This window comes from Nerophis lumbriciformis, linkage group LG28, assembly GCF_033978685.3.
Source record: "Nerophis lumbriciformis linkage group LG28, RoL_Nlum_v2.1, whole genome shotgun sequence".
Taxonomy (NCBI): domain Eukaryota; kingdom Metazoa; phylum Chordata; class Actinopteri; order Syngnathiformes; family Syngnathidae; genus Nerophis; species Nerophis lumbriciformis.
The window spans coordinates 15,207,875-15,231,744 of record NC_084575.2 but is presented as its reverse complement, the minus strand read 5'-3'; the positions used below and the strand labels follow the sequence as shown (position 1 = coordinate 15,231,744).

The 23,870-nt window shown below is 37.3% G+C and overlaps 1 protein-coding gene across 2 annotated transcripts in view; it reads left to right on the top strand.

The window, feature by feature from the left end:
- The first annotated feature begins 17,619 nt into the window (after window positions 1–17,619).
- Window positions 17,620–23,870, top strand: part of LOC133570887 (low-density lipoprotein receptor-related protein 1-like) — a 281,878-nt gene continuing 275,627 nt past the window's right edge. For both annotated transcript variants that reach the window (XM_061923679.1, XM_061923678.1), the window contains exon 1: window positions 17,620–18,120. In XM_061923679.1, the coding sequence (XP_061779663.1) occupies window positions 18,024–18,120 (97 nt within the window). In that variant the 5' untranslated portion in view covers window positions 17,620–18,023. The remainder of the gene's footprint in view (window positions 18,121–23,870) is intronic.

Sequence of the window (23,870 nt, the reverse complement as noted above, 5' to 3'; positions counted from 1 at the left end):
TCACGTGTTGCTGGCATCAAATTCTAAAGTTAATGATTATTTGCACAAAAAAAATGTGTATCAGTTTGAACATCAAATATGTTGTCTTTGTAGCATATTCAACTGAATATGGGTTGAAAAGGATTTGCAAATCATTGTATTCCGTTTATATTTACATCTAACACAATTTCCCAACTCATATGGAAACAGGGTTTGTAAATACACAGAGGACAAAAGTAAGGGAAACTAGATGAACTCAAATATCCATACAAACGAGGCATAATGATGCAGTATGGACATAAAGCTAGCCTAAATAGCATGTTAGCATGGATTATTAGCACTCCACGCAAGTCAATAACATCAACAAAGCTCACCTTTGTGCATTCACGCACAGCATAGAACGTTTGGTGGACAAACTGAGACAAAGAAAGAGTGGCATGAATCACGTCTTTCCGTGGCAGCATCAGAGAAAGTTGTACCGGTACATGTAAACCAATCAAGGACCGCCAAAATTAGTAAGACAAAACGGCACTGGCCAAATACTGTCATCAGTGAAGCATTAATACAAACATATTAAACAGTGGGCTTTCTAACAATTAGGAAGGCTTGTGTTATGTTTGTCCTTCTACAGAAACATTATTAAAACAGCAAATCTATTTTCCCCCCATCTTTTTCCATTTTTGAAAAAGCTCCGGGGAGCCCATAGGGCGGCGCTAAAGAGCTGCATGCGGCTCGAGAGCCCCGCGACCTAGACCATAACGGCTGTGTGTTGGGTCAATCTAATATACAAGTTGCGCATTGGCTACTCTAAAGTACAGCACATGCACGTTTACTTTCTATTTCTGACCGTTCTTATACAAGTTAAACTTTGTCCAAAAGATTTCTTAGCTATTTTTTGATGAGCAAATTATAATCTGTCTTATACTGACGTCGAATGTCACCATCCATAATAGATGAAGTTTAGTTTAGTTTAGTTTATTAAGGATCCCCATGAGTCTACACCGCAGTGGAGACTATTCTTCCTGGGGTCCAGGCAAAAAACATCACACAATCACAAAACAAAAGATTACAATGCAGTACAACATGATCAAATAATAAAATGTTGTAATACAAAAATAGCAACAACAAAGAACCAAAAAACAAACTTCGAGTTTACATAATAATGTTCATAACAAAGAAAAAAAGAGCAATATAAAAATATATTTTATTTCTTTATGCAAAAATAAAACAAATAACCAATGGCCTAAAATATACACATTAGTGTACCAAAGACAAACAATAAGTGACAAAAAAGTACCATCCATCCCTTTTTTACTGCTTGTCTCATAATCAATAAAAGAAGTGTCCTTTAATGCGGTGCTTTTCAACCACTGTGCCGCGGCGTGAGATGTTGTCTGGTGTGCCATGGGAAATAATGCAACTTCACCTAATTGGTCCAAAAAATATTTTTTGGAAATCAATAATAATAATCTGCAAATAATGTGCTGTTGTTTAGTGTCTCTGATGTGTAGAACACGGCAGGGTAACCACATAATACTCCATGTCAGTAGGTGGCAGCAGGTAGTTAATTGCTTTGTAAAAGTCGGAATGTGTCGGGTGAGACGAGGATGGTTTGTTGTGATCCCAATATTCAGACCACATCGGGAGGCAGTGTGCAGGTAAAAAAGGTATGTAATGCTTAAACCAAAAATTAACAAAAGGGAAAGTAAAACTGAACTGGCTACAAAGTAAACAGAAACAGAATGCTGGACGACAGCAAAAATTTACAGCGTCCACAATGTACATCCGTTTCATGACATGACAATCAACAATGTCCACACAAAGAAGGATAGCAACAATGTAAATAGTCTTGCTTGCTAAAACAAAGCAGGTGCGCGGAATAGTGCTCAAAGGAAGACGTGAAACTGCTACAGGAAAACACCAACAAAACAGGAAGGCCCACCAAAATAACAGCGCAAGACAAGAACTAAAACACTACACACAGGAAAACACTAACCAAGTCAAAATAAGGCACGACGACCTGGTGGAGTTTCATTTTTTTAATGTTTTCTGCTGGTGGTGTGCCTCCGGATGATTTTTTAATGAGAAAAATGTGCCTTGCCTCAAAAAAGCTGCTTTAATGGACAAATACAACTAATTTAAATACAGACTAATAAAACTGTAAGAATTTTTGTCGCCATCACGATGGCCTGTGTTCTGCTGCCACCTGCTGGTGGATTGTATTAAACACTTATTATTGAAAACGTCTACATTAATGACTGCCGCGCACATTACATTTACATGATGCAAAACACCCCATAATATTAACTGTAGTAAAGCTAAGAGTAAAACAACTAGAAAGTGTCGAAGTTACATTTAGTGTGTATAGTCGATCTCCTCTCATTGCATTTCTCTTTGGATTAGGTCTGGATTGGGTAAAAACACACACACACGCACACGCACACGCACGTACGCGCGCGCGCGCGCACACAAATATGTATATAGTAAACTTGTTATTTCTTTTTGTGTATTAAAATAGCTGGCCTCGTTAAAAATGGTGGGCTGGACACCAAACAATGTTCATTTTATTCATTTTTATCTATTTATCGGAATGGTGGTGAGTTACAGTTAAGTACTTTTTCCCCCCCATTCCCTTCACACAAAGAACCTTTTGTTCTGCGCAACACTGACATTGTATGATCGATAGGTGTCGCTGTTGTGCAACTTTTCACATACACTACATACATGACGGACGGACGGGATGGATGGATGGATGGATGGATGGATGGATGGATAGATAGATAGATAGATAGATAGATAGATAGATAGATAGATAGATAGATAGATGGATAGATATGAGGGGCCGTTAGGGACATTATTCAGAATTACCTCTTACATACACTACTGAAATGCTCTCACATAAACAACTGAAATATTTTTCTTTTATACACACTACTGAAACACTCTTATAAACACTACTGAAATGCTCTTACATACACTACTGAAATGCTCCTATAAACACTACTGAAACACTCTTACATACACTACTGAAACACTCTTATAAACACTACTGAAATGCTCTTACATACACTACTGAAACACTCTTATGAACACTACTGAAACACTCTTATGAACACTACTGAAACACTCTTATAAACACTACTGAAATGCTCTTACATACACTACTGAAACACTCTTATAAACACTACTGAAACACTCTTACATACACTACTGAAACACTCTTATAAACACTACTGAAATGCTCTTACATACACTACTGAAACACTCTTACATACACTACTGAAACACTCTTATAAACACTACTGAAATGCTCTTACATACACTACTGAAACACTCTTATAAACACTACTGAAACACTCTTATAAACACTACTGAAACATTCTTACATACACTACTGAAACACTCTTATAAACACTACTGAAATGTTTTTGTCTCACGCACACACACACACCTGGAATTATTTTTCACTAGTATGTATAAACGGATTTCACCTGTGTGCTTTTTACACGTGCGTGTGAGAGACAACAATTTCAGTAGTATGTGTGCAAAGATTTCAGTTATATGTATGAGCGAATCTTACCAGTGTGTGTAAGAGCATCTGACTAGTGTGTGTGAGCGATGTTGCATTCCGGTTCCGGTCACCAATAAGCCCCGCCCCTTTTCAGACAAGTTTTATTTATTTATTTATTTATTTTTTAAAGCCAAGTTGTTGACAAAATGTCTGCCGACAAGTAGCTTAACCGAGGCGGGAGCGCCACTTCATAATTTGAGGGCTTCAGCGGAGAATATAAGAACACTTTCAATGCAACAAGGGTCGGGCTGCCGCCGTGTGTCGCCCCTGCAGGACGCGGCACCTGAGCGGCCACACAGGTGCCTTTCTCCTCCCGACAGCCAAGCAGCCTGGAGCAAATGTTACCTTGCGAGTTTACACTGCAGCATCATCAAGTGCAACGTTTTAGTTCATGGACATCGGGGCAAGAGGAGGAAAAGGTAATTAGACATTATTTATTTCTAAATGATTGTAGAATCACACGAAATGTAAGGCGACATGGCATTGTAGTGCGCTACAATGGTAACATGTCGAAATGTGAGTCACGTCGTGGTACGTCAGTAGCTAATCAAATACTAATGATAATGGATTACAATTATTTAGCGCTTTTCTATCGACTTGATAAGGGGTCCCCAAACTACGGCCCGCGGGCCGGTTACGGCTTGCCAAAGTCCAACATCCGGTTCGCTGGAGAAATTTTTTTTTGTATTATTATTTTCAATCTGTCTTTTCTAATCCATATTTTGGTGTCCCCTAGCCGCTCAGGCTAATCATATTGTCTAAAAATGCATTTCCCTGTATGACTTATATTGTCTTAGCTGTTTTCATGTGATCTGATTGTTACATTCTTATTTCAGAGTCACCACACAGCTGCATGACCATTTCAACAAAGACGGAATAAACAACCTCTGGATTCATGGAACTTCTCTGCACACAAATATATTAATTGGAATATTCAATAAATTTCACATAGAAACATTGTGATTATTATTTTCAACAGTGTGTTGAAAACAACCTTTTTTGGCTCAGAAAGGTTCCTTATGTCTTATTATTCATATGCTTTCAATACTTGTCGGTGTGTAATTCCAGACATAGATGTAAACATTAATGAGACAACAATGAACATTTATCAACAAGTGAACCCACTTGAAAATGATGGCAACTATGGAATAGACATTTTCACTTCAATTCTGCACTTTATTCAGTGACCATGGGAATTATAAGGTTTGTTAAAATGTTTTCTTCACTTGTGCAGTGTATTCTGCAAATTAACATTTTGTTGAAACATTTTGTAAAAAAATAAATAAATAAGGAACCTGTTATACAGACCTGTATGAAGTTGCCAGTTGAGGCACGTCACTCAATTGTGCCTCACCATGGATTCCGGACTCGGCTAACTGCTGGCCTGCTGTGCAGTGAGACCGTATTGCTATATGAACTATATTATACATTTCCATAGTTTAGTTAGCTGAGGTATATAATGTACAGTGTATTTTGTCAACAACTGTATGTGTGTAACGTATTTCTTGTGCTGAGCGATCATAAAACGGCTGCAAAAGACGCACTGGCTGAGGCTCCAGTAGTCCCGCCTCCTGCACCCCCGCCGTAGAATTTGCACCCCCTGACGGGAGTGTTATATCAACTAAAGCCCACACTTAAACTTTCCACGTGCAAGATTGAATCTATTTAAAAAAGTTATTTCATAAGAAGCCAAAAAGTGCAAAAACAATAATGTTCGTGTTGGAGGAGTTGTGAATGACCACAACATTAGGTACACCTGCAAACTGCAGGTGTACCTAATTCACAACTCCTCCAACACGAACATTATTGTTTTTGCACTTTTTTGCTTCTTATTAAATAACTTTTGTAACCTATTTTCATGGGCTTTCCTCTTTGTGATGTTAAGTTCCTGTCATGCGCTGTTATACAGTATATGCTTTGAGCTCTTATTTTGAAGGCGCTAAGAGCGGAAGTGATGACACGGAGTGGAGCGGAGGTTTTTGAAAGAAGGTAAATAAAGTGGTCCTCGTGTAAACTGGAGCCTCCGTGTTTGTTATTTTGTAGTTTCATGCAGTATAGGTGACATTTATAAACCCTCGGTTACACTTTTTTAAATAGATTCAATCTTGCACGTGGAAAGTTTAAGTGAGGGCTTTAGTTGATATAATACTCCCGTCAGGGGGTTCATTAATCCAGCACAACAGCGGCACATTTCTAAGTAAAGGTAAGACCATAATAACGTTTTTTTATTAAATGTGCTTTTTTGTGTGCTACAGTTTGTATGTGTAAAGTTAAAGTTAAGTTAAAGTACCAATGATTATCACACACACACACTAGGTGTGGTGCAATTTGTCCTCTGCATTTGACCCATCCCCTTGTTCACCCCCTGGGAGGTGAGGGGAGCAGTGGGCAGCAGCGGCGCCGCGCCCGGGAATCATTTTTGGTGATTTAACCCCCAATTCCAACCCTTGATGCTGAGTGCCAAGCAGGGAAGAATGTTGGTATGAGCTTTTAAACATAACCCGTTAACTGCTGCCAATCAAATGGTGAATAAGATACCAGCCATCAACCTCACTGCACGTCACTGATATATATATATATATACATATATATATATATAAATATATATATATATATATATATATATATATATAAATATATATATATATATATATATATATATATATATATATATATATATATATATATATATATATATATATATATATATATATATATATATATATATATATTACAGCCCGGCCCCCGGCCAAATAGTTTTAACCCAATGCGGCCCCCAAGTCAAAAAGTTTGGGGACCCCTGGGCTACAGCTTCCTCATGAGGAAATAAATAATAGTCAGTAGTTAGCCAGTGAACTATATGTTTGAAGTTGAAGTATGTATATATTTTCATTAGGGATGTCCGATAATGGCTTTTTGCCGATATCCGATATTCCGATATTGTCCAACTCTTTAATTACCGATACCGATATCAACCGATACCGATATCAACCGATATATGCAGTCGTGGAATTAACACATTACTATGCCTAATTTGGACAACCAGGTATGGTGAAGATAAGGTACTTTTTCGAAAAATAAAAAATAAAACAAGATAAATAAATTAAAAACATTTTCTTGAATAAAAAATAAAGTAAAACAATATAAAAACAGTTACATAGAAACTAGTAATTAATGAAAATGAGTCAAATGAACTGTTAAAGGTTAGTACTATTAGTGGACCAGCAGCACGCACAATCATGTGTGCTTACGGACTGTATCCCTTGCAGACTGTATTGATATATATTGATAGATAATGTAGGAACCAGAATATTAATAAGAGAAAGAGGGGGAGGGAGTTTTTTTGGGGTTGGTGCACTAATTGTAAGTGTATCTTGTGTTTTTTATGTTGATTTAATAAAAAAAACAAAAAACAAAAAAAAACGATACCGATAATAAAAAAAAAACGATACCGATCATTTCCGATATTACATTTTAACGCATTTATCGGACATCTCTAATTTTTAAATATATATAATGATAGAATAGAATAGAATGATATAATATATCTGTATGTATTACATACTGTATATATAATATGTAAATATTACATATATGTTATATTTTATATTGCTACCATGGTATACTTTTAGTCTACTTTATACCTTTTTGTTTTCGCCCTCTTTTTGTGCCCTTGTGCGCAATGTTTTTTTCCATCCTTATCGTTTCCATCCTTTGAAACTGAGCTACTGTGTGGAACAATTTCCTTGTGGATCAATAAAGTTTGTCTAAGTACAATATGAGATACCTCAGTTTGCATACTCCACTGCATTTTCTATGTTTTTTTTTTTTTTTTTTAACCTGCGGAATCACGCTCTCAATTACAGAATATTGGTTAAAAACATAGAAAAAATGCTGTGGTTTTTGTAAGATTCTGAACGGTATAGTAACAAAAACTGAGGTATCACTGTATTTTTTGATACCCTATTTGAGGTGTTTCAAAGTGTGATAGTGAGCTGAAATTGAAGCTGAGCTGAAGTTATTAGCAGGTTTGAGGGAAATAACTTGTCTTTATTATCTCAAGCTGCTTGCTGCATCGCTCTTGAATCGCCTGCAAAATTGTTGATTTCATCATGAACACAAGTAATGTTTGTTGGCTCTTATGAAGTCTGCAGTGAGTAATAATCAGTGATGTTGTCAAAGGAAAACAGTTTTTGTAATTATCGCGCTGCCATATGCTTAAAATGTGTAAAATACGTAAATATTACATGTTATTATGAATGTACCCGTCACTTCATTACGTATATATACTTACATCATGTATATACAACCTTAATGGAGGAGTTCGGATGTTTTTTAAGCGTTTTATAGGCAGAATAGAGCGACTCCCATTGACTCTTTTGACTTTTGCTCGCATTAATTTACCAGTTAGAATGCATAAAAAAGAAGACGTGTGTGTGCTTGTCTTACATAAGGATTGTGAATGATAGGCAAAATTCCAAAAAATCTGCAGTTACCCTTTTCTTAAGCGCAACAATTACGACTAAGCTGTATTTTCATTTTAAGTGGTCCCAAACCTTTTCGAGCCCAAGAGCTCTGGTCTCAGTCAAAAGCCAAAGCAAGATCTACCCCTGTGTCTACTATATATATATATATATATATATATATATATATATATACATATATATATATATATATATATATATATATATATATATATATATATATATATATATATATATACTTTAGTTTCCGCATTGTTTTATCATTAATTACTGCCTTGTCAATGTTTACTTTTGTATGCACAATAAATCAACACAAAAGCCCTACTTTGGAGCAATGTTCACGGACTCTAGTATTTGGCTTGTGACCTTCCCGTCGCAGGCGAGCGTTCATGGTTGTGGTTGAGGGAAGAGTCGTTTGATGTTGGATGTGCTCCAGGAGTGTGTCAAGAGCGGCGGGCTGTGAGGCTGAAGAGAGGCGAGGCGTGCAGCCGTATTCAGGGGTTAAAATATAGGCCTGTTGGCGGGTCTGTTGGTCACTTTCCGGGTGGGGGTGTCGCTGATGTCATAATAATAATAAAAAAATATATATATATATTTTGGCGATCGACCAGTAGGGTCCCAAAGATTGACTGGTCAATCGCGATCGATGGGTTGGCGACCCCTGATTTACACTTTAATTTTATTGACAGTTTATTCAAGAAACATTCATTATAAATTTTGTTTATTTATTTTAGCACAACATAATTGTAAGTACATTTATTTTTGGTCAGTTATCAAGGGGCCCCTGCTTACGCAGTATATTTGGTTAGTACTTATTTTTCTAATCAGTCTGACCTAAGCCTAAGGTTTATGTGTTAGATAAATAATAATCTTTGTGATTAACACATGGTTTCATATCATTTGACAGGGTTCTGAACTGTTAGTAGATTAGATATAATTACTGTATACGATTAAAATAAAGAATGAGATTACTAATGCAGTGTTTTTATTTGAGTGGGGACCTGGCCCCTTTGTTTAGTGGAAGAGTTGACCCGAGTTGAAAAAGTTTAGAACCCTGGGCCCCGATATCCTGGGAAAAAGTTTAGAACCCTGGGAAATATAAAAGTTTAGAACCCTGGGAAAAAGTTTAGAACCCTGGGAAATAGTTTAGAACCCTGGGAAATATAAAAGTTTAGAACCCTGGGAAAAAGTTTAGAACCCTGGGCCCCGATTAGAACACTATACAGCCGTTCATTTTTTTTTTTGGATTATATTTTGTGTAGTATTACAGTATCAAAAGATGTCTTTGCTTTTTTTAATCACACAAAGGTTTTTTGACTGCAGAATCCAGATGTGTGTAAATTTTGGTATCGATTCAATACTCTGCATGTATTGCCAGTACCAATATTTACTTGAAATCTTTCAATATCATCGAATGATTTTTTGATCGTGATTATAATCATAATAACACACGTAGGACAAATATTTGAGGATTTTTTTTTAATCCGTCCTTTCTAAAACTAACTTGTATCATCATTTTATTTGTGTTTGTACTACACCAGGGGTCCCCAAACCTTTTGACCCGGGGGCCGCATTGGGTTGAAAAAATTTTGGCCTGGGGCCGGGCTGATATATATATATATATATATATATATATATATATATATATATATATATATATATATATATATATATATATATATATATATATATATGTATATATATGTATATGTATATGTATATGTATATATGTATATGTATATGTATATATATATATATATATATATATATATATATATATATATATATATATATATATATATATATATATATATATATATGTATGTATGTATATATACAGTATATATATATATGTATGTATGTATATATATATGTATTTCTCATAGTCATTCACATCGACTATGTGTATATATATATATATATACATATATATATATATATATATATATATATATATGTATATATATGTATATGTATATGTATATGTATATGTATATATGTATATGTATATGTATATATATATATATATATATATATATATATATATGTATATATATATATATATATATATATATATATATATATATATATATATATATATATATGTATATATATATATATATATATATATATATATATATATATATATATATATATATATATATATATGTATGTATGTATGTATATATACAGTATATATATATATGTATGTATGTATATATATATATATATGTATTTCTCATAGTCATTCACATCGACGTCCCTTATGTGGGCTCTGTACCGAAGATGTCGTTGTGGCTTGTGCAGCCCTTTGAGACTTTGTGATTTAGGGCTATATAAATAAACATTGATTGATAGATTGATTGATATATATATATATATATACATATATATATATATATATATATATATATATTACAGTCATGGTAAAAAGTTTACATACACTTGTAAAGAACATAATGTCATGGCTGTCAAATGGATAAAGATAATACCTTCTGGAGGAAAGTTCGGTGGTCAAATGAAACAAAAATTGGGCTGTTTGGCCACAATACCCAGCAATATGTTTGGAGGAGAAAAGGTAAGGCCTTTAATCCCAGGAGCACCAATCCCTACCGTCAAGCATGGTGGTGGTAGTATTATGCTCTGGGCCTGTTTTGCTGCCAATGGAACTGGTGCTTTACAGAGAGTAAATGGGACAATGAAAAAAGGAGGATTACCTCCAAATTCTTCAGGACAACCTAAAATCATCACCCCGGAGGTTGGGTCTTACTCGCAGTTGGGTGTTCCAACAGGACAATGACCCCAAACACACGTCAAAAGTGGTAAAGGAATGGCTAAATCAGGCTAGAATTAAGGTTTTAGAAAGTCCTGACTTAAACGTGTGGACAATGCTGAAGAAACAAGTCCATGTCAGAAAACAAACAAATTTAGCTGAACTGCACCAATTTTGTCAAGAGGAGTGGTCAATAATTCAACCAGAAGCTTGCCAGAAGCTTGTGGATGGCTACCAAAAGCGCCTTATTGCAGTGAAACTTGCCAAGGGACATGTAACCAAATATTAACATTGCTGTATGTATACTTTTGACCCAGCAGATTTGGTCACATTTTCAGTAGACCCATAATAAATTCATAAAAGAACCAAACTTCATGAATGTTTTTTGTGACCAACAAGTATGTGCTCCAATCACTCTATCACAAAAAAAAAAAGAGTTGTAGAAATGATTGGAAACTCAAGACAGCCATGACATTATGTTCTTTACAAGTGTATGTAAACTTTGTATATTCCGAGCAGAGGTGGGTAGAGTAGCCAGAAATTGTACTCAAGTAAGAGTACTGTTACTTTAGAGATTTATTACTCAAGTAAAAGTAAGGAGTAGTCACCCAAATATTTACTTGAGTAAAAGTAAAAAGTATGTTGTGAAAAAACTACTCAAGTACTGAGTAACTGATGAGTAACATACACACACATATCATATATATATATATATATATATATATATATATATATATATATATATATATATATATATATATATATATATATATATATATATATATATATATGTATATATATATATATATATACATATATACATATACATATATATACACACATATATATATATACAGTATATAATTTATATTTATTTATTTTGCCGTTTTTGTTTAAATGTTAAAGGTGTTTTAATGAATATACATGCATGTTTAACACATATAGATTCCTTTCTTTCATGAAGACAAGAATATAAGTTGGTGTATTACCTGATTCTGATGACTTGCATTGATTGTAATCAGACAGCAGTGCTGATAGCGTCCACGTTTTCAAATGGAGGAGAAAAAAAGTTAATCCTTTCTGTCTAATACCACATGAAAGTGGTTGGTTTTTGGCACCTTATTTGTCCAGCTTCCATATTCGTTTTTATACACTTTACAAGAAATACATTGGCGGCAAACTCCGTAGCTTGCTAGCTTGTTTGCGCTGGCTTTCGGAGACTCTTGTTTTGAAAGCGCAGGCGCGATGGAGCGGCACTTTTATTGTGAAGACAGGAACTGTGCAGTCAGTCTTTAGGCTTTTGACAGGATGTACGATTGAAATAAAAAAGGGTCTTTTTTCCTTCACACTTTTGATTGATTGATTGAAAGTTTTATTAGTAGATTGCACAGTACAGTACATATTCCGTACAATTGACCACTAAATGGTAACACCCGAATAAGTTTTTCAACTTGTTTAAGTCAGGTCATGTGACCACTGGCTCTGTTTGATTGGTCCAACGTCACCAGTGACTGCATCTGATTGGTGGAACAGAGTGAACGTCACCAGTGACTGTATTTGTTGAAACGCAGGCACCATGGAGGTCTGTCTGACAGACCAAAACAAACAAAGCGTGCATTAACAGATCGATAAAAATTAGTAGCGAGTAGCGAGCTGAATGTAGATAAAAGTAGCGGAGTAAAAGTAGCGGAGTAAAAGTAGCGTTTCTTCTCTATAAATATACTCAAGTAAAAGTAAAAGTATGTTGCATTAAAACTACTCTTAGAAGTACAATTTATCCCAAAAGTTACTCAAGTATGTAACGGAGTAAATGTAGCGCGTTACTACCCACCTCTGATTCCGAGCACGATGATGTCACGTTATCGATGGGGAAAATTTTAGACAATATGATTTGCCTGAGCGGCTAGGAGACCCTGAGAGTAACAAGCGGCAGAAAATGGATTAAAGTTAAAGTACCAATGGTTGTCACACACACACTAGGTGTGGTGAAATGTGTCCTCTGCATTTGACCCATCCCCCTACTCACCCCCTGGGAGTGAGGGGAGCAGTGAGCAGCAGCGGTGGCCATGCCCGGGAATTATTTTTGGTTAATTAACCCCCAATTCCAACCCTTGATGCTGAGTGCCAAGCAGGGAGGTAACGGGTCCCATTTGTATAGTCTTTGGTATGACTCGACTGGGGTTTGAACTCACAACCTACCGATCTCAGGTCGGGCTCTCTAACCCAGTGGTTCTTAACCTTGTTGGAGGTGCCGAACCCCACCAGTTTCATATGCGCATTCACCGAACCCTTCTTTAGTGAAAAATAAAATGTTGTTTTTGTTCAAATTCAAGACAAAGTTATATGTTTTTGGTAACACTTTAGTATGGGGAACATATTCTAAGTAACAAATACTTAATTTGGAGTTTTTTGGACACTAGGGTAACATATTCTAAGTAACAAAGACTTAATTTATAGTTATTTGGTTAGGGTTAGGGTTAGAGGGTTAGGGCCAGGATTAGGGTTATAATAAGGCCATGCCGAATTAGTACTTAATAATGACTAGTTAAGAACCAATATGTTACTAATTTGCATGTTAATAAGCAACTAATTAATGGTGAATATGTTCCCCATACTAAAGTGTTACCATGTTTTTTTACTGGTGCACAAAATGAACCGTGCATGAACATCACCTTGTTCAAAGAACAAAACCAACACAGTGCATGAACTCACAACAAATTACACACCAGCAAATCAGTCTGACTTCTGCTGTTGGCGTATCCGTAACACGTCGATAGGGAGAAGTTTGTATTTACACGATGAGTCGGGTGTGTCTTGACCTCCGCCGAACCCCTGAGGCTGACTCACCGAACCTAGGTATGTCCGATAATGGCTTTTTGCCGATATCCGATATTCCGATATTGTCCAACTCTTTAATTACCGATATCAACCGATACCGATATCAACCGATATATACAGTCGTGGAATTAACACATTATTATGCCTAATTTGGACAACCAGGTATGGTGAAGATACGGTACTTTAAAAAAAAAATTAATACAATAAAATAAGATAAATAAATTAAAAACATTTTCTTGAATAAAAAAGAAAGTAAAACAATATAAAAACAGTTACATTGAAACTAGCAATTAATGAAAATTAGTAAAATTAACTGTTAAAGGTTAGTACTATTAGCGGACCAGCAGCACGCACAGTCATGTGTGCTTACGGACTGTATCCCTTGCAGACTGTATTGATATATATTGATATATAATGTAGGAACCAGAATATTAAAAGCACAAAGAAACAACCCTTTTGTGTGAATAAGTGTAAATGGGGGAGGAAGGTTTTTGGGTTGGTGCACTAATTGTAAGTGTATCTTGTGTTTTTTTATGTTGATTTAATAAAAAAAAAAACAAACAAAAAAAAAACAAACAAAAAAAAACGATACCGATAATAAAACAAACAATACCGATAATTACCTGGAGCTTAATGGCGATAAAACGAAGGAGATGTACATTGACTTTCGCCGTGATCCCCCCCGCCAAAGCTCCCATTCTCATTAATGGCTCTGCTGTTGAATAGTCCATGATTACAAGTATCTAGGCACAATTTTAGACAATAAATTGACCTTTTCTTGAGGAGACTGAGGGGCTTTCAGGTTGATAGGACACTGATGAGGATGTTCTATTCATCTTGTATTGAATCTATTTTAACTTATTCCATCACTTCCTGGTTTGGTAACCTCAGTGTGGCCAATAAAAACAGATTGGGTGGTATAATCAACGTGTGCCAAAAAGACCATAGGCACTACCTTGAACCCCCTGTGTCATGATCCGTGGTCGGATCATGTTTTGTGTTATCAGTTTGTCTTGGACTCCTTTTTAGTTCCTGGTTCTGCACTTCCTGAGTTTAGTCATCATGGTTACTTATGATTTTCACCTGCCTTTTCGCGCACCTGTTGCTCATCAGAGACTCTATTTAGTTCTGCCTTTTCTGGTCACTCATTGTAGCTTCGTTGTTTGCTGTATGCAACAGTCACGTTTGTTTATTCCTGGTCTTGATTCCTGATTCCGGTGCTAAGTAAGTTTTTGTTTTAGCTTCTCGTGCGAACGGCACGCTTTCCTTTTGTTTGTTTTTTGTCTATTTGTATCCATGTACTATTTAAGTTAAATAAACCAACTCCTACCTCACGCTGTCGTCCGGAGTAGTCCGTGTAGCATTGGAGGAACGATCCCGCAGCAAGCTGCAACCCCGACAGTGACACCCTGAACCAGATCTATCAGGCCAGAGTCATCCAGAAGGCAAAGGCAATTCTGGTCAACCCTCAGCACCCTCTCTTCTCAGAGTTTAGACTCTTACCCTCAGGATGCAGGTACGCCCCTACTAATAGAAAGGCCAAAAACAACAGATACATAAGATCCTTTGTTCCCTCAGCTGTTGCCTTTATAAATGAGCTTCTTAAACAAGCTTAGCTGCTATGCAGTCACTTTAGTGGGAAGCGACGTGTGATGATTAGTTTTTATTGTTTTACAAATGTTTTTAGTTTTTAGTTTTTAGCTCAATGCTTTCATGATGGTTTGTATGTTGTATGTATTTTATGTATTTGTACCTTGTTTTACTGTTGTACCTCGTTTTACTGTTGAACCTTGTTTTTAATGACTACTGCTGCAAACCAAATTGCCCCTCGGGGACAATAAAGATTTTCTAAGTCTAAGTCTAATTTCCGATATTACATTTTAACGCATTTATCGGCCGATAATATCGGCCTGACTCCTAGGGTTCGATCGAACCCAGGTTAGGAACCACTGCTCTAACCACTAGGCCACTGAGTAGGATTAGAAACGAGAGATTTAAAAAAAAAAAAGAATTACTTGGGACTTCCCGCAGGCCGGATTTTGGACGCTGGCGGATCCGGCCCACAGGCCGTAGTTTGGGGGGTCCCCTGTACTGCACTGTCTGCAAGTGTAAAGTGATTTCCTGCAAAGTATCTCCAACTCATACTTGCCAACCCTCCTGGATTTTCCGGGAGACTCCCGAAATTCAGCGCCTCTCCCGAAAACCTCCCGGGACAAATTTTCTCCCGAAATTCAGGCGGAGCTGGAGGCCACACCCCCTCCAGCTCCAAGCGGACCTGAGTGACGTGTCGACAGCCTGTTTTCACGTCCGCTTTCCCACAATATAAACAGCGTGCCTGCCCAATCACGTTATAACTGTAGAATGATCGAGGGCGAGTTTTTGGTTTCTTATGTGGGTTTATTGTTAGGCAGTTTCATTAACGTCCTCCCAGCGCGGCAACAACACACAACAACAGCAGTCACGTTTTCGTCTACCGTAAAGCAGTTCGTCTGCCGTAAACAGCAATGTTGTGACACTCTTAAACAGGACAATACTGCCATCTACTGTACATGCATATGTGACAATAACATCTAGGGCTTTTAGAGAGTGCAGTGCACAACTGCGCACACAACAAGGAGACGAAGCAGAATGCATCATCAGAGAGGGTGTTCAGCATGGTTAGAAAAATAGTGACAGAGAAAAGAACAAGGATGGACAATTCAACCCTTAAATCAACAATGAGTAGATGAGTGTTATGTGTGTGTATATGTGTAAATAAATGAACACTGAAATTCAAGTATTTCTCTTATTTATATATATATATATATATATATATATATATATATATATATATATATATATATATATATCATACTTGCCGGGGGCGTGGTTGGGGGCGTGGTTAAGAGGGGAGGAGTATATTTACAGCTAGGATTCACCAAGTCAAGTATTTCATATATATATATATATATATATACATATATATATATATATATATATATATATATACACACACACACACACACACACATATATATATATATATATATATATATATATATATATATATATATATATATATATATATATATATATATATATATATATATATATATATATAAAAATAAAAGAAATACTTGAATTTCAGTGTTCATTTATTTACACATATACACACACATAACACTCATCTACTCATTGTTGAGTTAGGGGTTGAATTGTCCATCCTTGTTCTATTTGTCTCTATTTTTCTAACCATGCTGAACGCCCTCTCTGATGATGCATTGCTGTGTGGCATGCAAAAAGTGCTTTCATCAAATGCACTAGATGGCAGTATTGTCCTGTTGTACTGCTTTACAGTAGACGAAAACGTGACTGCTGTTGTTGTGTGTTGTTATCGCGCTGGGAGGACGTTAATGAAACTGCCTAACAATAAACCCACATAAGAAACCAAGAACTCGCCTTCCATCATTCTACAGTTATAACGTCATTGGGCAGGTACGCTGTTTATATTGTGTGCCTGAATTTCGGGAGATTTTCGTGAGAAAATTTGTCCCGGGAATTCACTGAAAGTCAAGTATTTCATATATATATATATATATATATATATATATATGAAATACTTGACTTGGTGAATTTTAGCTGTAAATATACTCCTCCCCTCTTAACCACGCCCCCCACCCACCTCCCGAAATCGGAGGTCTCAAGGTTGGCAAGTATGCTACAACTCATAATGAGGGTTGAATTGTTCCGAGTAATTACTGCTGCAGACGAGACAATAACATGGTCCCCCCTCGACATCGATGTGTTAATTGCAGTAAATAAATCATTAAACAAGGCGCTTAGTGGTAAACAGCAACGTGAGACATGATGGAGGAGGATGATGGTGTCGGGTGCCCTAAGAGGAGGAGGAGGAGGAGGAGGGCCAGCCGACGTCACTCATCAGACGGCTGGCTGACGGCGCTCGGAGCCTCCGAGCCTCTCAATCTGTGGCCAGCGGCGGCAGCAGAGGTAGAGTTGGCGGCGTGCAACAACCGAGAGTGTTCAGCCTTTCTCTCCGGCAGACTTTCTCGACTCGACTCAAACCTCAACGAGAAGCTAACCCGAAGCGGCGGCCGAGGCTTGAGCTTGCACGATCGGCGGCTCCAGCGCGACAGAAAGAGCCAGGCTAGCCGAGCCCGCTAGCCTTTGTGAGGGTGGCCGGGCTGTCCGTGCACCCGGGGAGCCCCGAGGCAGCCCCGGGCTGGCTGGGAGAAGACCGCGCGCCTTCGAACCCTTGAGCCGTGACAGCAGCGGTGGATCTCCGCTGAGGAGCATCTCCCCTCGCCTGCGTGCAGCCCACCAGCGTGACAGCCCCAGGAGGCGTTTGATGACTAATATTCCCTCCAGATAAACCACAACAATGTTGCGCACCGCGGCCAACGTGCTGGCGGCAGGATTGCTTGTCTTGGGGATGTTGCACAGCTCGGAAGTGGTCTCTCCATCCAGGGCTGTTGATGGTAAGCAGACTTCCTCACTGGTCTATCACCTGCTGCTTTTTGTGCACTGGATATGTTTCACCTGGAGCTTGGAGGGTGATGCTCCAGCCTTAATGGTCTTTTCTGCATTAGCATTAGGGAGACACATTTTAACATAACATAACATAACATAACATAACATGGTTTTAAATGGGAATACCAACATGCTAATATATAATATCAATAGGTCAGGAAAAAACACAGAGGCTATATCATCCCAGGTTTCCCTGCTCGTCAGGGGATTTAAAATCCCCTGAAGAGCAGGGAAACCTTGTCTCAAATGCATTTTCCCATCGATAATGTGACATCACCGTGCTCGGAATATACAGTCGTGGTCAAAAGTTTACATACACTTGTAAAGAACATAATGCAGTGGTTCTTAACCTGGGTTCAAGGTTCGGTGAGTCGGGCTCAGGGGTTCGGCGGAGGTCAAAACACACCCGACTCATCGTGTAAATAAAAACTTCTCCCCATCGGCGTATTACGGATACGGAAACAGCAGAAATCAGACTGATTTGCAGGTGTGTAATTTGTTGTAAGTTTATGCACTGTGTTGGTTTTGTTCTTTGAACAAGGTGATGTTCATGCACGGTTCATTTTGTGCACCAGTAAAAAAACATGGTAACACTTTAGTATGGGGAACATATTCACCATTAATTAGTTGCTTATTAACAAGCAAATTAGTAACATATTGGCTCTTAACTAGTCATTATTAAGTACTTATTAATGCCTTATTCGGCATGGCCTTATTATAACCCTAACCCTCTAACCCTGGCCCTAACCCTATAACCCTAACCCTAACCAAATAACTCTAAATTAAGTCTCTATTACTTAGAACAGTGGTTCTCAACCTTTTTTCAGTGATGTACCCCCTGTGAATTTTTTTTAATTCAAGTACCCCCCTAATCAGAGCAAAGCATTTTTGGTTGAAAAAAAGATATAAAGAAGTAAAATACAGCACTATGTCATCAGTTTCTGATTTATTAAATTGTATAACAGTGCAAAATATTGCTCATTTGTAGTGGTCTTTCTTGAACTATTTGGAAAAAAAGATAGGTTTTTATTTATATTTATAAAGGATTTTTGAATTGTTGCTATTTTTAGAATATTTTGAAAAAATCTCACGTACCCCTTGGCATACCTTCAAGTACCCCCAGGGGTACGCGTACCCCCATTTGAGAACCACTGTTCCCCTAGTGTCCAAAACACTCTAAATTAAGTCTTTGTTACTTAGAATATGTTCTCCATACTAAAGTGTTACCAAAAACATATAACTTTGTCTTGAGTTTGAAAAAAAAAAAACATTTTATTTTTCACTAAAGAAGGGTTCGGTTAATGCACATATGAAACTGGTGGGGTTCGGTACCTCCAACAAGGTTAAGAACCACTGACATAATGTCATGGCTGTCTTGAGTTTCCAGTAATTTCTACAACTCTTGTTTTTTTGTGATAGAGTGATTGGAGCACATACTTGTTGGTCACAAAAACACATTCATGTAGTTTGGTTCTTTTATGAATTTAATATGGGTCTACTGAAAATGTGACCAAATCTGCTGGGTCAAAAGTATACATACAGCAATGTTAATATTTGGTTACATGACCTTTGTTAAAGTTAAGTTAAAGTTAAAGTACCAATGATTGTCACACACACTAGTTGTGGTGAAATTTGTCCTCTGCATTTCACCCATCCCCTTGATCACCCCCTGGGAGGTGAGGGGAGCAGTGAGCAGCAGCGGTGCCGCGTCCGGGAATAATTTTTGGTGATTTAACCCCCAATTCCAACCCTTGATGCTGAGTGCCAAGCAGGGAGGTAATGGGTCCCATTTTTATCGTCTTTGGTATGACTCGGTTGGGGTTTGAACTCACAAACTTTTGGTAGCCATCCACAAGCTTCTGGCAAGCTTCTGGTTTTTCCTGACATTGACTTGTTTCTTCAGCATTGTCCACACGTTTAGGTCAGGACTTTGGAAAGGCCATTCTAAAACCTTGATTCTAGCCCAGGGGTCTGCAACCTGCGGCTCTAGAGGCGCATCCGGCTCTTTAGTGCCGCCCTAGTGCCCTGGAGCTTTTTCAAAAATGTATGATGATAGAAAAAGATGAGGGAAAAATATATTGTTCTTTTATTAGGGTTTCTGTAGGTAGACAACATGACACAAACCTCCCTAATTGTTAGAAATCCTACTCTTTATATTAAAAAATGATTCTCTGATGAGAGTATTTGGCGAGTGCCGTTTTGTCCTACTAATTTTGGCGGTCTTTGAACTTACCGTAGTTTGTTTACATGTACAACTTTCTTCAAAGATGCCACAGACAGACATGTTTTATGCCACTCCTTCTTTGTCTCATTTTGTCCACCAAACTTTTTATGCTGTGCGTGAATGCACAAAGATGAACTTTGTTGATGTTAATGACTTGTTGGAGTGCTAATCAGGCATATATGGTCAGTGCATGACTGCAAGCTAATCAATGCCAACATGCTATTTAGGCTCGCTGTATGTACATATTGCATCATTATGCCTCATTTGTAGGTATATTTGAGCTCATTTAATTTCCTTTACTTATGTCCTCTGTGTATTTAATTCATATTTGCATGTCTCATCTGTATGTAATATTGGCTGCATTTCTGATAGTTGTTTGTGTGCCATGTTGTTCCAGACCACAGCAAACATAACACGTTTTCTTTAACTTAGACACACACATCTATACATTTGGTCATTAAAAGCCAGTAATTTCCAGGAGTTATCTCACCTTCTGAGAAGACCATGTTTTACTAATGTTTTCCAATGTTGTAAAAATGGGTCTAATAAATATTACATTTCAACATTTCTGTCAACGAAGATTTGTGTCAGCCTGCGACACATCGTCATTTTGATAGTAGGCTAATATAGCTAATATAGACACTTAGATCATGTGTTGCCTTTATTATAACACTTTTAATTTTTTGCGGCTCCAGACAGATTTTTTTTTGTATTTTTGGTCCAATATGGCTCTTCCAATGTTTTGGGTTGCCGACCCCTGGTCTAGCCTGATTTAGCCATTCCTTTACCACTTTTGATGTGTGTTTGGAGTCATTGTCCTGTTGGAATACCCAACTGTGCCCAAGACCCAACCTACGGGCTGATGATTTTAGGTTGTCCTGAAAAAATTGGAGGTTTACCTTCTTTTTCATTGTTATTGGATTTTAAATCCCCTGACGAGCGGGGAAACCTGCGAAACAGGCTTGTAGGGATGATATAGCGTCCGTGTTTTTTCCTGACCTAACGTATATTCCGCTCTACCCCTGTATTGAGCACTGTATAACGGATAAACCACAGAAATCTCGACTATGCTAATGTAGGATATGTTTTTGTTTACCTTTGAGAGTTGGGGCTTTAAAATGACAGTTTTGGAATGCTGGACTTATATTTGCTGAATCTGCTGAGATGACATCCTGACCCCAGTCACATACACTATAATCAGGGGTCCTCAAATGGCTAAATCCTGCCCAGGTATGACATCATACCAAGTTCACAACTGGGCAGTAAATTCTAGAGATGTAAATGCGTTTAAATGTAATATCGGAAATTATCGGTACATTTTTTTTATTATTATCGGTATCGTTTATTTTTGGTTTTTTTTAAATTAAATCAACATAAAATACTCAAGATACACTTACAATTAGTGCACCAACCCAAAAAACCTCCCTCCCCCATTTACACTCATTCACACAAAAGGGTTGTTTCTTTCTGTTATTAATGTTGTGGTTCCTACATTATATATCAATATAAATCAATACAGTCTGCAAGGGATACAGTCCGTAAGCACACATGGTTGGTCCACTAATAGTACTAACCTTTAACAGTTAATTTGACTAATTGTCATTAATTACTAGTTTATATGTAACTGTTTTTATATTGTTTTACTTTCTTTTTTATTCAAGAAGATGTTTTTAATTTGTTTATCTTATTTTTTTATTTTTTTTATTTTTTAAAGTACCTTATGTTCACCATACCTGGTTGTCCAAATTAGGCATAATAATGTGTTAATTCCACGACTGCATATATCGGTTGATATCGGTATCGGTAATTAAAGAGTTGGACAATATCGGAATATCAGATATCGGCAAAATGCCATTATCGGACATCCCTAGTAAATTCCTAAAAAGAGCGCTGTCATATAAAATGTATTTGATTAGTGTTTTTGCAGGCAGTGCTTCTCATTTATTTTCCGTGCAGATCCCCTTGATAGACATACATTTTTGCCGCAATCCCCTTAAATTTAATTACTATTGAAAACATAACAATATTTGCTTATTTATCTGTACAACGCGCTGTGTGGGTTATATTCTTTATATGTATCTTTACATTCCTGTAACAAACTTTTGCATATCTTTGTCCTCTGTTAGCTCTGTACATGTGTTCCTGTGTACTTACTACTCCTACTGGGTAAAACACAGAGCTTGTTGATTAGATTGAGCACTGTTGCCACCTACCTGCAGCATTGTGTATCATTCTAATGTGAATACTAGAGTGTAAACAGAAATAGTGAAAATCTCCCAAGCTGATTTTTGCAGTATGGCCTTAAAAACAGCAGAACATTCTTGCCGTACATAAAAGATCTTTGTCTCGTGTTCTTTGCAATCGAACATTAAACTTCAAACCCTAGTTACGTTGAATGAGTTTAAAGCTTCTGTGAAAGGATTGCAGTCTACCTTGTCTGTATGCACATGTGTCATGTGAGCAAGTTTTAATGTTGTAAATGTGATGTTTTATGTATTTGTTTACTGTTTTTAATGTAACCTTGCTGCTGCCCTCTTGGCCAGGTCTCCCTTGGAAAAGAGATCTTTGATCTCAATGGGATTTTACCTGGTTAAATAAAGGCTAATAATAATAATAAGTAGGTTCTTAAAACAGCAAAGTGCTCCTGCGGTGTTAGAGGATCTTTGACCAGCATAAACACATTGCTTTTTCATGTCTGACAAAAAATGGGAGCGACTAACATTTTTGCAGCAAATTTCTAAAAAACACAAGAGTGCTGTCATAAAGAGGAACTTTGACTACTCATCTTACAAACAGCAGAGTGCCCTGTCATTAACAGGATCTTTGATTAGCATAGGTTCTTAAAAACAGCACGACCCTCACACAGTCTTTGACCAATCATTATCCATTTGGTAGTTTAAGGCAGTGTTTTTCAACCTTTTTTGAGCCAAGGCACATTTTTTTAAATTAAAAAAATACGGAGGCACGCCACCAGCAGAAAAGGTTAAACAATGAAACTCCACCAGGTTGTCGTGCCCTATTTTGAGTTTGTTGTTGTTTCCTGTGTGTTGTGCTTTAGTTCCTGTCTTGCGCTGTTATTTTGGTGACCCTTCCTGTTTTGTTGGTGTTATCCTGTAGCAGCTTCACGCCTTCCTTTGAGTGCTATTGCCCGCACCTGCTTTGTTTTCGCAATCAAGACTCTTTAAGTTGTGCGTACGCTATCCTTCTTTGTGGGGACATTGTTGATTGTCATGTCATGTACGGGATGTGCTTTGTGGACGTCGTCTTTGCTCCACACACTGTAAGTTTTTGCTGTCGTCCAGCATTCTGTGTTTGTTGACTTTGTAGCCAGTTCAGTTTTACTTTTGTTTTACATAGCCATTCCTATGCTTCAGTGCCTTTTCCTAGCGGGACTTGCCATGTTATTTTTTGGTTAAAGCGTTACATACCTTTTTACCTGCACGCTGTCTCCCGCTGTGCTCTGCATGTTGGGAT